Here is a 16,671-nt window from a genome sequence, read left to right as displayed (position 1 = left end):
CTGGAGAAAAAAACCAGATATAGTTTTTGACAAAAGAGAAGTCATTTGAGGGCTAAACCATTTTGTGATCTAAGCCTGGTCACAATGCTTGACCTTGATCCAGTCTTGATAACAATGATCTTACAGGAACAAAAGAACAAAGCACTCTTATCAGGCAAGGAACAACAGTAAAGATAACAAATCAGATAATAAAGACTTCCAAGTCTGCTTCAGTGGTAACACCACTTCCCTGGTGGCTCAGATGGTAAAGTGTCTGCCTACAATGTAGGAGGCCCAGGTTTGATCCCTGGGTTGGGAAGATCCTCTGGAGAAGGAAATGGCAACCCAATCCTCTTGCCTGGAAAATCCCATGGATGGAGGACTCTGCTAGGCTACAGTCTATGGGGTTGCAAAGAGTTAGACATGACTGAGCGACTTCACTTTCTTTCAGTGGTTAAGATTAGCCTGAAGCAGTTTCTTGAGTTGTTTTGAAGAATTTAACGCCCCTCCAGGGCTCAGAGTTGGACCATAAAGAAGACTGAGCTCTGAAGAACTGATGCTTTTGAATTGTGGTGCTGGAAAGACTCGAGTATCCCTTGGACAGCAAGGATGTCAAATCAATCAATCCTAAAGGAGATCAACCCTAAATATTCATTGGACAGACTAATGCTGAAGCTCCAATACTCTGGCCACCTGATGCAAAGAGCTGACTCACTGAAAAAGACTCTGATGCTGGGAAAGATTGAAGGCAGGAAGAGAAGCGAACAGCAGAAGATGAGATGGTTAAATAGCATCACTGACTCAATGGACATGAATTTGAGCAAACTGTGGGAGATAGTGAAGGACGGGGGAGCCTGGTGTGCTGCATTCCATGGGGTCACATAGAGTCAGACATGACTTAGCGGCTGAACAACAACCAGGGCTCAACCACCAGATCTACCGGAAGTTAAGGGATGATGATGTTGGACCTTTTCTGACACTCTTAACTTCAATCAGCTAGAGCTTGGAACTCTATTTACTTGGCCAACTCCAAGGAGAATTCTTTGCTCAGCGTGTTTCATGAATATGGATGCACCTTTAGCAAAAACTTCCCCAATTTTGGCGCTTGGGGGAAAGTCCCCAGTGTTCTCCTTACTTGCTGCAAGTAATAAATCTTTCCCTGTTTGACTTGGTCATGTCTAAGGACTACCATAATAATTTTTCCTTTTAACAATTTTTTACTCTAAGTTTTAATGATATCTCTATTTGGGAAGCATGCTTTTATCACAAATGAAATGGGAATGTGCATATCTCTAATTTAACTCTATCACTACTTCAGTCTAAGACAAAAGTCCCTTAACAGAAGATTTGCTCAAAAAAGGTCAAGTAGTTCATGAATACAAATGAGTATCTATTGCTTTTAAACCAAGACTTACAGGATAGGGTCAAAAATAATAACTAACTACTTAAAACTCCCTTCTACCTCCTCCAAAAATAGATCCTTTGCGCTTAGGGTAACTCTTGGGCCCAGGTTTTTGTTTCTGGTTGGGATGTAACAGGAATGAGACAGGAGGGAAGGGAACAGGGCACAACCTTTAAAAGAATGCCACAGTCATTGAGGATAGAGAAAAAACTGGTTAGAAACAACTAGGTCTAAGATGGTGGAACATTTTTGACTACCAGTAGCCCCTAAGCCTCATTATATGCTCACTGTAATACATTAACTAAATGATACAGCCACAGGCGCCATGACAGTTCTGAGGAAGACCATAAAAGGCCAAAAAGTGGGCGTGGCCCAATTGCTGGAAATCTCTGCCCTTTCTCCAAGATAGTAGGAATAATTCTCCCACTCAGTAAGCCTATGAAACTGTCCAGCCCATAAAACTAACTACTCCCACACCCAGGCACAGCTATCACCTTTTGAGGTGACCTGTATTCTGTTTATGGAATGTGCATCTCTAAATAAACCTGCTTTCACTTTACTATGACTCACTCTTGAATTCTTTCCTGCCCAAAGCCAAAGAACCTCACTTGATGGGCTGTCCCTGGGACTCATTGAGACCCGGGACGTGACCATCCTCTCATGCCCCGTTTTTCCTGCAATAGGAAGAGCCTGAGAAAAGACTAGTTAAAGTATTGGTTGGTTAAAGTATTCTGAATGTCAAACTGGAACATGATATACAGAAGAACCACCTTTTTTGTTTTTTCATACTTAAGATAAAAGTTCATTTTTCTCCCACATAACAGACAAATGGTTCAGGATGGGTAAGTAGATCTGATTTGCAAAGTCATTCTGGGACCTAAGTTGATGGGTTATCTCTGCCACCGTTAACATGAGACTTCCATCTCTGGGTCTACAGTGACTCCATTTCCCAGAGAAACACCTTTACTTTGGTCACATTTATTTTTAAAAATAAAAACAAACCAGGGCTGTTTGTAAGAAAAAGCAATCCTACCTCACCAGAAGGTCTGATAACTGGGCAGGACTGCTACAGAAGCTATCAAGAGTTGCTTTATAGAAGTAAAAGTTTCAAGGTTGCTGAACTAGGATACATATTTACATATGTATACTTACTTACATATACTTACATACATACTTACATTTTTACATATGTATACTTACTTACATATACTTACATACACACTTACATATTCAAAAAAGTATTACATCTTTTTTCTAAAAAAAAGACTGTTTTATGATCTACTTGAATGACATCTGACGACCAAATACTGTAAAACTTATTCCTAAAAATTTTGTGGGTTTTTTTCCCCTAAAAAAAACCCCTAAATATAATCACAGAGAATTGTGACAACTGTTAGATGCAAAAGGGAAGCTGTGCTGGTTTTGCTTAACACTTGCATCATCAAGTGACACAACACAACTGGTGGTGCAATCCAGTGCCAGTATCACAATGTTTTAAGTTAACATTTTCACCTTTGCAGTCTTTTTTTTTTTCCTGGTATACTTGACAGTACTAGAAAACAATCTTACTAGAAAAATCATCATCAGATAGTATTATAAGATATGATCCATGCTTTGGCTACACTCCCTACAGCTGAAGATAAGGTTTTCCAAACAGCTGTTTTATTAATACTAAGGTAAACTAGTCTAACCTAAAACAACAGGTAGTGGAGCAGTATTCTTTTAAAAGAAGGTTCTGTGCATTTGGAAACTAAGTGGAAACATCAATATTGATTATACCAAGGCCAAGCATTCAGACAATTAAATTGTGTATTTAATACAAACAAAAATATTTTATAAACATAATCTTTTATTTTAAACTTCTTGTTAAAAATGAATCAGTAAGTGTCCTGGTAATCACATCAACAAATATATTGTTAGTTATAAGGGCAAGCTGAATTCAGTAACAAAAAAAATCCTGTAGTAATATGAAACAAATAATTTAAATAATTATTCCTATTTTGACTTACTTATTCAAAAACCATTCAAATCAAACATTTCATTTTCTACAGATTTATAATACTCTGCCCTCTATGGAACTAAAGGCAAAGTGATTCTGTATAATCAGCCATAATATGCACAGATTTCTAATGCCTCCAGTTATTTTGTTAAACTTAGAACAATACCTAGTTGCTTCTTGTAGTCATTTAGATTCTACTTCTGTTCCTTGAATTATATTCCGAATCTTCTCAGCATCATTTTGTACAATTTTGTTGGATGGATCAATCTTAAGAGCAGCTTCATAATCCTGTAGGCCTATATTTATATAGCAATGATGATCAATAAAATATTTTCTAAGTACCTGTGTTATCTAGACAACATTTTTTAAAAATAAGAAAAAAATCGTTAAATCCATGGTTCAGCGTAAGTAATAGGTTTTAGTCAGATTCCCAGTTTCACATACATGGTCTAGACTAAAAAAATTTTTAAGTAATTTCAGAAATAATTATAATGATTTTAACCAAGATTCAGTAAGAAACAGTAATTTTAAACTGAAATACAAATAAGCTAACAGCTTAAACTCATTAAAGCATGAACAGACTCAAAACTCATATATCAAAAGGACATTTTTATCACCTCAATTAAAAAGTAATTAATGTCATCATTTCAAAATTCTAGATCCTAAAACTTAATTTTGGTAGACTTAATCCATACTTTATATAACTCATAGACTATAGTTTGTACTTTTTTTTGTAGTTATTCTATCTATAAAGTTTCTTTGTGAAAAATTGGTTAAAAAGGAAAGCATTGTAGACTGGATGTTAAAAATATATAACTGAATCTAAATCTTTACCAAAAAAATCAGTGGGAAGAATTTCTTTGTGAATAACTCTGGTGGCTCAGCGGTAAAGAATCCGCCTGCAATGCATGAGACACAGGTTTGATCCCTGGGTTGGGAAGATCCCCTGGAGAAGGAAATGGCAACCCACTCCAGTATTTTCATCTGGGAAATCCCACGGAGAGAGGAACCTGGCAGGCTACAGTCCATGTGGTCACAAGAGTTGGACACAAATTAGGGACTAAACCACCAACCACGAAGGAAACTTGCGTTCCAGGTGCTATGGATTTGACATGCCACTTCAGGCAAATCACTTAGAATGTCCCAAGCCTCCATTTTCTCATCTTTAAAATGAAGGTTCAATAAAGTCTTTAAGTTCAAAAAAGTCTATGATGCTGTAATTCCTAAAGAATGCTTACAGTGTTTCATTCCTGTCTTGATAATTCTTATCCTCATGAAGCTGGGTATGACTCAAAGAAAGGATAGGCACATAAACCTAATTTGGATGCTTTGGTTAGAAAAATCTAAAAATGACAGAAATAAGTCAGAAATAGAAAACTTTATAAGCTAGAGCCCATTTCCTGGCAAGACATTATCAGGAATTAGGCCTTTAGGTCTTAAATGAAAAGAAACTGAACTGGTATCTGGGTGGGGGGGTATGAGAAGAGCATTGAAGATAAAACTCTGGGACAACATGAATAACTGCAAATAGTTCTTAAATACATTAAAAACGAAAAACAAAAGAAATTAAAACACTAAAAATCAAATAAATATGGCTTCTACATACATGGGACTGAATTAAAAACCTTAGTACATTCTCACAAAAATAAGCAATTGCTCATGCACTGTGCTACATCAATTGTTTCTGAGCTTACGCATGTATGTATGTATGTATGTCCTGGAGTAGGAAATGGCAAATCACTTCAGTATTCTTGCCTGGAAAATTTCATGGACAGAGGAGCCTCGTGGGCTACAGTCCATGGGGTCAAAGAGAGTTAGACACAACTGAGCATGCATATGTATGTATGTGCTATCTGTGTGTCTGACCAAAGAAGCTAATTTTTAAAATTTCCATTATGTCTTAAATGATTCATTTATATCCTTTATCACACATTTTTTCTACAAAAAGTTGTCTGATATTACAGCATCTCCTAGACCTAGGGAGATGTTTATAACTTGCATTAATTCCCTTCTACAACGATTTTTAAAAATATTTCAAGTCATCTTTTGCCAGATAAATTACAAAGAATTAAATGCTCAAAGTATAAAATAATGGAGTCTCTTGAATAATAGCAATGACATTTTTTTTCAGAGTATAATCTGGATCTTAAAGCATTTCATCTCTTACCTTCGACATACAATTCTAGTTGACAGAATGCTGTTCCACGACGTATGTGTGCCTTCATTCTTGCATTAGCATTGTCTGCAACAGGTGGTGTCAATATTTCTAGTGCCTTACAGAAAAAATAGGGAAAAACATAATTTCCCATTTTAAACTTGAGCAAAAACAAGATAAAATTCAACTTTAAAACAAGCTTCAGGCCCTCACCCACCTAAATTTTTGGCTTAACTGGACAGGAATTTATCAAATATATACATTTATGTTGAACAATTTTAGGACTTGTTTGATTGTTCCTATATGAGATTCACTCCCTTGCCCCCAGACTTATGTTTTGGTTTATCATTTGAAACCTTTACAGCAGAGATGGTTAAATAGCATTAATTTAGTTAATGTTATTAATTCTAATAATAAACATAACTATATATAATGCTTTTATATTCAAATTTGGTGATTCAGTTTATTCATTCATTCAGTAAATATTTGTACATGAAATTGTGCTAGTAAAACGAAAACTGGATCTTGAAAATATTATCAGATCTTCAATAACTTAATGAGATTGAAGTATGAGGACTTAACTGTTTCCTCCATATCCTCAATCTCAAGGAGACACGTAACAGATTTTGCATGTGAGTTTCCCTTAAAATGTTACTTTGATATGGAAAAAAAAAGGAAAAACTAGAAGTTTAAGATAATGACATGTTATTTGCAATGGTAATTAGGATATACTAAGTTACTCTGAAAATGGAAAAATGATTATGGAGATATCCTTTTATTGTGCAAGCTGTAGTTACATCAAGTCTCTTTCTGTCTCCCATTGTCTCCAAAACTTTATTAAGAAAAAAGATGGGTACAAAATGATTACCATTTACTAATTTCCTTTTGAACTTCAACTGATACGCTAAGGCAATTGATAAGGTATCTCTAATCTAACTTGAAGTCTCAAACTACACCAGTAACTTATCCATAAAAAAATTTTTTTTCAGTAAAAATATGTAATAAGCAAGAAGATTCTTAAAATCATTGCATCTCAATTATTTAAATTTACCCAACAAAAGATAAAGCCATCATTTCAATCAATAATGGGAGCAGAGAAATTTTAAAGCAATATATATAAATAGATACACATACCTTAGAAGAATCTTCGATAGCCTTGTGTAAGTTTTTCAGTTTTAGGTGGCAAGCAGCCCGATTCAAATACAGTAGTGGAATCTTATTATTTAGTCTTATGGCTAAGTTGTATGCATTAATAGCTGCCAAATAGTTTTCTGTTGCAAACAATTTGCTAATGAGACAAAAACATAAAAGAAAAACAATCTAAGACTGAAACAGAAACACAGAAATACTATCTAATTATATCTGGCAGAGGAGATGGATGGCTGACCTCTCTTTCCGTTCCTTGAATCATACTCTGGACATGGCACTAACGTACCTGTCCTCCAAACATCAGCATGTAATCTGAAGGGGACTGGCCTCACCTCCACCTCCAAGGGCAGTTAATTAGTAACTTAAGCCAGTAGGCATATTTCCATCCTTCTTGCTACAATGATTGACACGGGATGGATTTTTGACCTAAACTGCGTTTTCAGAATGAAGCCTGTGATTTTATATTACCAAAGTTGGAGAGCGAAAAATTGGGAAAACGCCCCCTGCTGGATACAAATGTAGAAAGCACACAAGTCAAAATTGTTGCTGACGGTTTTGAAACTGTGGGAGGAGCCAGCACTAGAATAAAGCTAATACTATGGAATTATGAAAAGGATAATAAGGCAGAAGGAAACTCGAGTTCTTAGTGATACAGTTAAGCTGCTGGATCAAGCTTTAACCAACAAGTAACACACCTTTAGTTTTTTAGTTATGTAAGCAAATAAATTCCTTTAAATATTGCTATGCCTGTGCATGCTCAGTCGTGTCTGACTCTTTGTGACCCTGTGGACTGTAGCCCATCAAGCTCCTCTGTCAGGAAATTTTCCAGGCAAGAATACCAGAGTGGGTTGCCATTTCCTCCTCCAGGGGATCTTCCTGATCCAGGGACTGAACCCACATCTGTGTTTCCACATCTGTGTAAAGGTGGATTCTTTACCCACTGAGCCATCCTTTAAACATTAAGCCAGTTTAAATTGGGTTTCTCAGTTACTTGCAAACGAAAGCATTCTAATAAATACACTCTTTCAGTTCAAATCTCCCCAAATTCTCTTCAAATAAAGATATATACATAATTAAAAGATTTATTTAAAACATAATTTCTTTTCTGTTTTTTATGTACAATTCCTAGTATTTTGAAAAATACATAAACATAAGGAAAATTAAAAGTCTTTGCCAAATATTAAAAGTGCCATATAAACAACATTTAGTATTCATTTCCAGGCAACTGTACTATATACACTTCACAATTTTAGAATATTAAACACAATGACTTCAAAAGCAGACCCATAAAAGCACCCTGCAAATCATGAATAAAAGGTAAAAGGACACCACAGTGACATCTAACCTAAGTCTGACTCAAGTTTAAAATAACCTGCACAAACCAGAAAAGCTAATTCTGTGGGAACATTTACATTTCTGAAATGTCTCATATCAGCTAGGATGCTTCTGACCACAAGTAACAGAACCTCAACTCAAACTGGTTTAAACAAGGAAGGAAACAGATCACCTCACATTAAACTAGCTTAGAGGGAAAGGATCCAGGCCCCATGTGATCAGTAGCACATGGGTCTTATCAAGGCCTCAGGTTCCTGCTTCATCCTGGGGCTGGTTTTCCTCATGCGTGGCTCAAAGAGCCACACTCAGGCACGATATTCATTAAAAGAAAATAAGACAGTATCTTCTGGTATATGCTTCTTGAAATCAAGAAAACCTTGCCAGAAATCTCCCAGTTTACCACCTTTCCCAAATCTCATGGATCAAAAATACCAAGCCTTAAAAAGTATTTTGCCTTAAAAAAAACCTACCAGTTTCTCTTGTTCTCAGTCCTTCCACCCATTCTCTTTCTCCAATTTCATTCCTCAGTTCTATACACTGCTGTTTGGAAAGTTCTTTAAATAATTCAACAATATGACCATCTTTCCATGTTAACAAATACAGAAATATACTATTTTCACAGAGATTTTCACAGAGGTTCCCTCATTTGTGCAAGGATTTCTAAAACCAGTCTGTCCCTACTGATGGACACTCACGTGTCTTGTTTCCCAATATTCAGCTTTTATAAACAATACTGTAATAAACATTACTGTGTACACACACACACATATATATATAATACACACACCAGCAGTGTAATGACAATAATCTTGATATGCTGCAGTCAATCCAGAATTTATTCCTGTCTATGTGACCCTAAGTCACATAGATAAGGTCTACACGCCTAAACAAAATAGGGACTCTGTCAGCAAGGATAAAAGGAGACAATAAACGTTGGTTAGATAATCTCTTGTGTCCACTACAAACCTTCTTTTTAAATTAATTAACATTTAATTCTAAAATTTACCATTTTAACCATTTTGAAGTGTACAGTTTAGTGGCATTAAACACATAAACACTTAACACGCTTTCGTACAACCATCACCACCCTCCATATCTAGAATGTTTTTATCTCCCCAAAACAAAACTCTGTTGAATTTAAGCCAAGGGATGAAATGCATTCATCTCCAGAGGCTTTGTTTCATGCTAGGCTTTTGCAGAAGGAAATGGCAACCCACTCCAGTGTTCTTGCCTGGAGAACCCCAGGGACGGGGGAGCCTGGTTGGCTGCCATCTATGGGGTCACATGGAGTCGGACACGACTGAAGTGACTTAGCAGCAGCAGCAGCAGCCTTCTTATTTACACAGACGTAAACAGTCCAACTGTCCTTTACTGTGTTTAAACTCATGAAACAGTTGTTCACAGAAGTGTTGAGGTGGACAAGCATTCCAAGTTTGAGAAAACTGTTCATGAGCTTGTATCTACATACTACTATATAAAAAAGATAATAAGAGCCTACTGTATAACACAAGGAACTCTACTCAATACTCTGTAATGACCTATATGGGGAAAGAATCTAAAAAAGAGTGAATATATGTATATGTATAACTGACTCACTTTGCTGTACATCTCAAACTAACACAACACTCTAAACATCTGTATGCCAATCAAAATTTAAAAAAAAGAACCACTGTAGGAGGTTTAATAGGAAGAAATATGAAATATTAAACATTTTCAATGTTTGCATATATATTAAACTATAAATGCAATGAACATTATATTCCTAAAAGTTTAACACCAATACAAACATTCAACAAAGTATAATTTGTTTTATGACTTTCAGAATGGTTCTGAACTCAGAAATAGCTGAATTTCAAAAGGAAAAGGGGAAAAAAATAAACCTCAATGTTAGGGGCAGTAGCATTTGAACAATAAATTTAAATACAGAAGCTAATAACCAGGAAGTCTCGCCTGATGGCTCCAAATAAAGCAATGACAGTGAAAAGAATTATGCACAAATACTCATTCAAAACATACTGAGTCCTTATGGTACTGCCTGTACAGAAAAACAGAAGAGATGTGGACAACTGCAAACACTACCGTCATTTTTACAATGATTGATTGGTTTCCACTGTAAAGAAAGAAACATCATGATTGGCAATAGCCAGAAAGGCCAAACATTTTGAGCAACAGTTGAACATAAGAGCAGCCATAAATTAGAAAGAAGCAATTTGGACGGAAGTAAAGAAAGAGACAGTAAAAGAAGTTAAAGAAATCAAAAGCAGTGGGGCTTAGAAACAGCAGTGGAGGCCAGGAGTAACACATATTCTAACAGAAGACACAACAGCTCTGTTTGGTGGGCGATAAGAACTGTAACAGCACCTACCGCTCCAAAGATTTTGAAGGTCCTTGTTTCTCTCAACATCTTATATGGGTAGAAAACATTCTTGGTATTTCAAGAGCTTCTAAAACTGAGTATTACTGCATCTTAGTGAAGGAACATCAATCAGTACAATTTAGCACTCAGGATGGAAGGAGGAAAAGGATGCTGTACAACTAAATAATATGACAAGTTAGGCCATAATGGTGACTGCACTGCAATTGAATATTCTGGGTTGTAAAATGCATACAATCAATCAACAAACAAAATCATAATTATGTCAAGTTATTTTAGAATATGGATTCTAAACTTCAAGTCAGGCAAAAGACAGTATAAGAAAACTGTCTTATCTCTACAAACAAACAGACTTGTAAAAAATGCAGGAGAGCAAGGCAGATTTGGCAGATCTGTTCTGAAAGTAGGCAGATCCAAGAGGATACCGGGAGACAATTCTCCACGGGTCTTTTATGTTCTTGCATGTCATATGTCAACAGATGCACTGAGGGCTTTTGCTTGGGACTATCTTTTCATAGATGTTTGTATAGTGGACATCCTTGGATGACAGAGACATGGTCTCTCTCTGAGGCAAATAATAGATTTGTTTGCTGTTCAGTATAATAAAGATATTATCACCCTGTGAGGCAAAAGTTGGACAGGTTTGCTTATAAGACTCTTGTAAAAAACTGCATTCCTTAAGCTTGGCCTTCTCAGCTCTGGGACAAACCTACTTTGTGTACAGCATCCACTTGGGTCCACTTCTGCATTGCCCTATGGGATTTCAGGCACAGAAGGAACTAACATGAAGGTTATACTGTGTGACATGCCTTGAATAATAAAGTCCTTCGTGTTTGACTCAAGAGTCTCCTGACTTCTGCCAGCATCTGTGAAACTGTGGTAAGCTAATTCTTCACAGTTCTTGCCAGGGCATGGATCCAAACCAAAGTACCAGAAAGAAATTCAATCTGGCAAGCAGAACCATATCCTGTGTTGGGAGAAATTGGTAACAGGTGGTTAACAATCAGCATCAAAAAGTTCAACATGAAGTAAAAGGATATCCAGACAGGCAGGCAGAGTCCAGCTACAGAAAATTCACAAACGGCAAGCAAACAGGGATTCAGACTGGCACAAGTTGGTACCAGGTGAGTCAATGAGCAAATGGCAGGTTCCTACACACAATGCTGGGGTTCAGAAGCAGAATTAACCTGAGTGGCAAGAGAAAAAGTAAAAGCAAATCACAGCCTCAGTCTTAAAAGGACTGGAGGATTAGGCAGGTTATTAATGCTGGCACTTAGGCCAAGAGAAAAAAAAAGGAAAATTCAGACACTAGAACTAGTATAGGTAATTTTATGTCGTGACAATAATATGCTGCTGGGTGCTACTAGATTCCAGAATTACATATCTTTAGTTTCCTCCTATCTAACAGTATAATTTGCTGTACAGAGTGAGGTATGCAAATGGTATTCAAGTAGGCCTACATCATGAGAAGAAGAAACTTTAGTCTGTGGTTAAGACAGTCCAAAAAAACTCATGCTAAAACTCAAGTACAGACTAACATAGGTGGGATGAAACAACGATCATGCTAACCTTACATGACTAAAAGTGTCTGGAAGGGTAGTTATTAGTTATTCACAGATTCTGAGTCATGTAAGGCTGTTAAATAACAACACACCATGTGAACATCTAAATTAGAGCCAGAGACTGTTTTATGTGAAATTTCTCACTAAAAAGCTATCTGGTACAATGTTAATTGCAAAAGGTAAAATGTTTTCATGAACAAATAAAATTACCTTAGTTGATTTATTTTCCTGAAATGTAGATTTGGCATTTAAACTAAAGACCGGCAGTAAAAGACTAGGTAAAGAAAAATGAAAACATTCTATGGCTTTTTCTCTTTTGAGAAAGGGTAGACTCAAAAGAGTCTCTTTTGAGTAGATACAATCCCGTGAAGAGTTTTCTCAAATGACTGTTCTTTTGGAAGGCTTGTCCACTCCTACCCTTTGTGAACAAGTGTCCCGTGAGTTTAAACACAATAGAGGACAGTTGGACTGTTTATGCCAGTGTAAATATAGAAGGCTAACGTGAAACAAAGCCTCTGGAGATGAAAGCATTTCATCCTTTGTCTTAAATCCAACACTGCTTCTGAATGGCGTCTATTACGTCTGTTTCTATATTCTGTACTGTGTTACATGGCTAAAGAGGATACATTTCTCTCTAATAATTACTACCTTTCCTTTTATCTGTTCATACTTGGCACTATGATTAGCTGTACTTTGTTTCTCTGGATGTCACTAGTTACTAAGTTTTCTTCCATCTCTCCTCATTTTTAACTCTCCTATTTTGCCTCTCTTTGTACCTAACTGTCGGCAACACTTTACAGCATTATCTTTTAGGATTTTAAATAGCTCAGCTGGAATTCCATCACCTCTACTAGCTTTGTTCATAGTAATGCTTCCTTTGGGACTTTGCCATCTTTACCCTACATCCTAACTGGTACAAAAAACCAACAGAGACTAAGGTGATTATAATTTACCAGTCACACTTCACCACAATCAAGTACACTTTTTTGCACTAGGTTGTTACCAATTCAAGGCTTTTGCCACTTGTCATATGCACACACACTTCTTTCGCTGTACCTGTGAGCAAAATTCCAACACTAGCTCAATGATCTCATCTGTCCTTTCCATTCAAATCGAAATCACATCACTGGTATATCAGAAATAACCAGGGCTTCCCTGGTGGCTCAGTGGTAAAGAATCCTCCTGCCGATACAGGAGACACAGGTTTGATCCATGATCTGGGAAGATCCCACATGCTGTGGAGCAACTAAGCCCGTGTACCACAACTACTGAGCCTGTGTTCTAGAGCCCATGAGCTGCAACTACTGAAGCCCACACACCCTGGAGCTCACACTCCACAGAAAGAGATGCCACTGCTATGAGAAGCCTGAACACCGCAACTAGAGAGTAACCTGCACGTTGCAGCTAGAGAGTAGCCCCCACTCACTGCAACTAGAGAAAGCCCATGCAGCACTGGAGACCCAGCACAGCCAAAACATAAACATATAAATAAATACATTTACCTATAAAAAAGAAATAAAACCAGACTACACACTGTCTAGGCCCATTTAGCCAGTCCCAGCACCATAACACATTGTGTGTGCCAAAGGACTTTCTAACTGTCCAACAACCTGTAATCTTCGGGCACTGATCAAAAAGCAGCTGCTGCTTTGCCCTCACATGAAAGTTCACATTTGCTGGTTTTTCCTGTTCTCATCCCCCTTTATTCCTTTACACTTTCTTACTTGTGATCCAAGCATAAATGACTCCAACTCCCATCCCCATCGTTTCTTAATCCTTAATTTTTCCACACAATGCTTCTTAAAGTATACCCGGCTCTCTCTGGAGGGCAGTGCTGTATCTACCACCTTCTCTACGGAGGATTCCCTCCCCATATCACGGGAGGGGCTAGGACCATAGGCATTCTCCAGACTCACTTCTGCCAAGTTCCAAGCTGTAACTCTCCTTTAATAAAAAAAAAAAAAAATCATCATTCTTTAGGACTCTGGCATCTTTACTCTATAACCTCTGGTCACTGTCATCTAACTGGCTTTTTAAAATCATTCTTCTCTTATTCACTGAAGTCTTTGATACCTGGCTCCCAGCATCTGTTTCCAACCCAATTCATGCCATAATTCCAGAAGATTCTAAAGTTTAGGTATATGACCCATTTATCCGTTTAGCCCTGGGACTCCTTAACTCAAGGTGGCAAGAATACAGAAGAAATATACAAAAAAGGTCTTAATGACCCAGGTAACCAGGATGGCATGGTCTGGTCACTCACCTAGATAGAGCCAGACATTCTGGAATAGAAGGTCAAGTGGGCCTTAGGAAGTATTACTACGAACAAAGCTAGTGGAGGTGATGGAAATCCTGCTGAGCTATTTCAAATCCTAAAAGATGACGCTGTTAAAGTGTTGCATTCAATACGCCAGCAAATTTGGAAAGCTCAGCAGTGGCTTCAAGACTGGAAAAGGTCAGTTTTCATTTCAATCCCAAAGAAGGGCAATGCCAAAGAATGTTCAAAATACCATACAGTTGTGCTCATTTCATATCCCAGCAAAGTAATGCTCAAAATCCTTCACGCTAGGCTTCAGCAGGATATGAACCAAGAACTTCCAGATGTACAAGTTCCATCACTTCACAGCAAATAGAAGGGGAAAAAAAGGAAAACTGTGACAGACTTTATTTTCTTGGGCTCCAAAATCAGTGGACGATTATTGCATCCATGAAATTAAAAGATGCTTGCTTCTTCTAAGGAAAGGACAAAAGGAAAGAAAGCTCTGACAAACCTAGACAGCATATTAAACAGCAGAGACATCACTTTGCCAACAAAGGTCCATCTAGTCAAAGTTATGGTTTTTCCCGTAGTCATGTACCGATGTGAGAGTTGTGCCATAAAGAAGGCTGATCATGGAAGAATCGATGCTTGTGAATTGTGGTGCTTGAGAAGACTCTTTATAGTTCCTTGGGCTGCAAGGAGATCAAATCAGTCAATGCTAAAGGAGATCAACCCTGAGTATTCATTGGAAGGACTTATGCTGAAGCTGAAGTTCCAATACTTGGGCTACCTGATGTGAAGAGCTAGCTGACTCACTGGAAAAGACCCTGATGCTAGGAAAGACTGAGGGCAAGAGAAGAAGGGGGTGACAGAGGATGAGATGGTTGGATAGCATCACCAGTTCAATGACATGAATTTGAGCAAACTCTGGGAGACAGTGGAAGACAGAGGAGCCTGGCATGCTGCAGTCCATGGGGTTGCAGCCAGACACAACTCACTGGCTAAACAATAACAACCTTAACTCAAATGACCTTTCCTTCACTTTTGCTACCCACTCCAGGACCACCTCCTGGACTTGTCATCACCTGATCTACACTACTTCACTGATATCAAACTCTGGAATCCCAGTCACTGACTAGAACTTTCTATCCTGCAAACTATCCCTTCATCAATCTTCAACCTTATAGTGTCCTCTAATGTCTTAACTGCTCCATTTTTCCTTAGTCCACTGGATCACTATGGCATCTATTCCTTTCTAACCCAGCCTAGATTTCTATTTTTAAAAAATAGATTATTTTTTATTTTTTTGGCCATGCTGCACAGCATGTGGGATCTTAGTTCCAGGTCAGGGATCAAACCCGAGCCTCTTGCATTGGAAGCACAGAGTCTTAACCACTGGATTGCTTGGCTAGTCCCCCAGCCTATATGTCACAGCTAGATATCTAAGCTATTTTTCCAATCTGGTCCTTTGTACTACTAGTCTTCTGTTGTACTTGTCCATCAAAATTCCAATCTCGGTGCAATAATCTACTCTTAAATCTGAAACACTAAACACTATTTAGAAGATAAATCACAGAGCTGTGCTGAATAACATCTCCATAAATTCATGCTCTCTAACCTAGTAGAGATCTCAATAGTGCCCACTAAGCAATTTTTGTTAGAAATTTATCTAGTTTCCCATTTGTCTTCACTTTCTTTCCTTCCACCTCAGAAAATCAGTTCAGTTCAGTTCAGTCGCTCAGTCCTGTCCAACTCTTTGTGACCTCACGGACTGCAGCACACCAGGCTTCCCTATCCATCACCAACTCCCAGGGTTTACTCAAACTCATGTCCATTGAGTCAGTGATGCCATCCAACCATCTCATCCTCTGTCATCCCCTTCTCCTCCTGCCTTCAATCTTTCCCAGTATCAGGGTCTTTTCAAATCAGTCAGTTTTTCACATCAGGTGGCCAAACTACTGGAGTTTCAGCTTCAGCATCAGTCCTTCCAATGAATATTCAAGACTCATTTCCTTTAGGATGGACTGGCACAGTCCAAGGGACTCTCAAGAGTCTTCTCAACACCACAGTTCAAAAGCATCAATTCTTCGGCACTCAGCTTTCTTTACAGTCCAACTCTCACATCCATACATGACTACTGGAAAAACCACAGCTTTGACTAGACAGACCTTGGTTGGCAAAGTACTGTCTCTGCTTTTTAATATGCTGTCTAGGTTGGTCATAACTTTTCTTCCAAGCAGTAATGCTATGCTATGCTAAGTCACTTCAGTCGTGTCCAACTCTGTGCGACCCCATAGACAGCAGCCCACCAGGCTCCCCCGTCCCTGGGATTCTCCAGGCCAGAACACTGGAGTGGGTTGCCATTTCCTTCTCCAATGCATGAAAGTGAAAAGTGAAAGTGAAGTCGCTCAGTGGTGTCCGACTCTTAGCGACCCCATGGATTGCAGCCTAACAAG

At 38.0% G+C, this 16,671-nt stretch overlaps 1 protein-coding gene across 2 annotated transcripts in view; it reads right to left on the bottom strand.

Moving 5' to 3' along the window:
- DNAAF4 (dynein axonemal assembly factor 4) overlaps positions 1-16,671 on the bottom strand; it is a 76,759-nt gene that overhangs the window by 6,785 nt on the left and 53,303 nt on the right. The window contains exons 7-9 of one of the 2 annotated variants that reach the window (XM_070797511.1): positions 6,670-6,823; positions 5,548-5,653; positions 3,547-3,676 (exon numbers count right to left, since the gene is read on the bottom strand). In XM_070797511.1, the coding sequence (XP_070653612.1) occupies positions 3,564-3,676; positions 5,548-5,653; positions 6,670-6,823 (373 nt within the window). In that variant the 3' untranslated portion in view covers positions 3,547-3,563. Of the gene's footprint in view, positions 1-1,245; positions 3,677-5,547; positions 5,654-6,669; positions 6,824-16,671 lie in introns of those variants that run through there. The other variant, XM_019968789.2, reaches the window with a different exon arrangement.

Source organism: Bos indicus, chromosome 10, assembly GCF_029378745.1.
Source record: "Bos indicus isolate NIAB-ARS_2022 breed Sahiwal x Tharparkar chromosome 10, NIAB-ARS_B.indTharparkar_mat_pri_1.0, whole genome shotgun sequence".
Lineage (NCBI taxonomy): Eukaryota > Metazoa > Chordata > Mammalia > Artiodactyla > Bovidae > Bos > Bos indicus.
The sequence above is the reverse complement of the archived record's forward strand: the minus strand, read 5'-3'. Positions and strand labels throughout refer to the sequence as shown.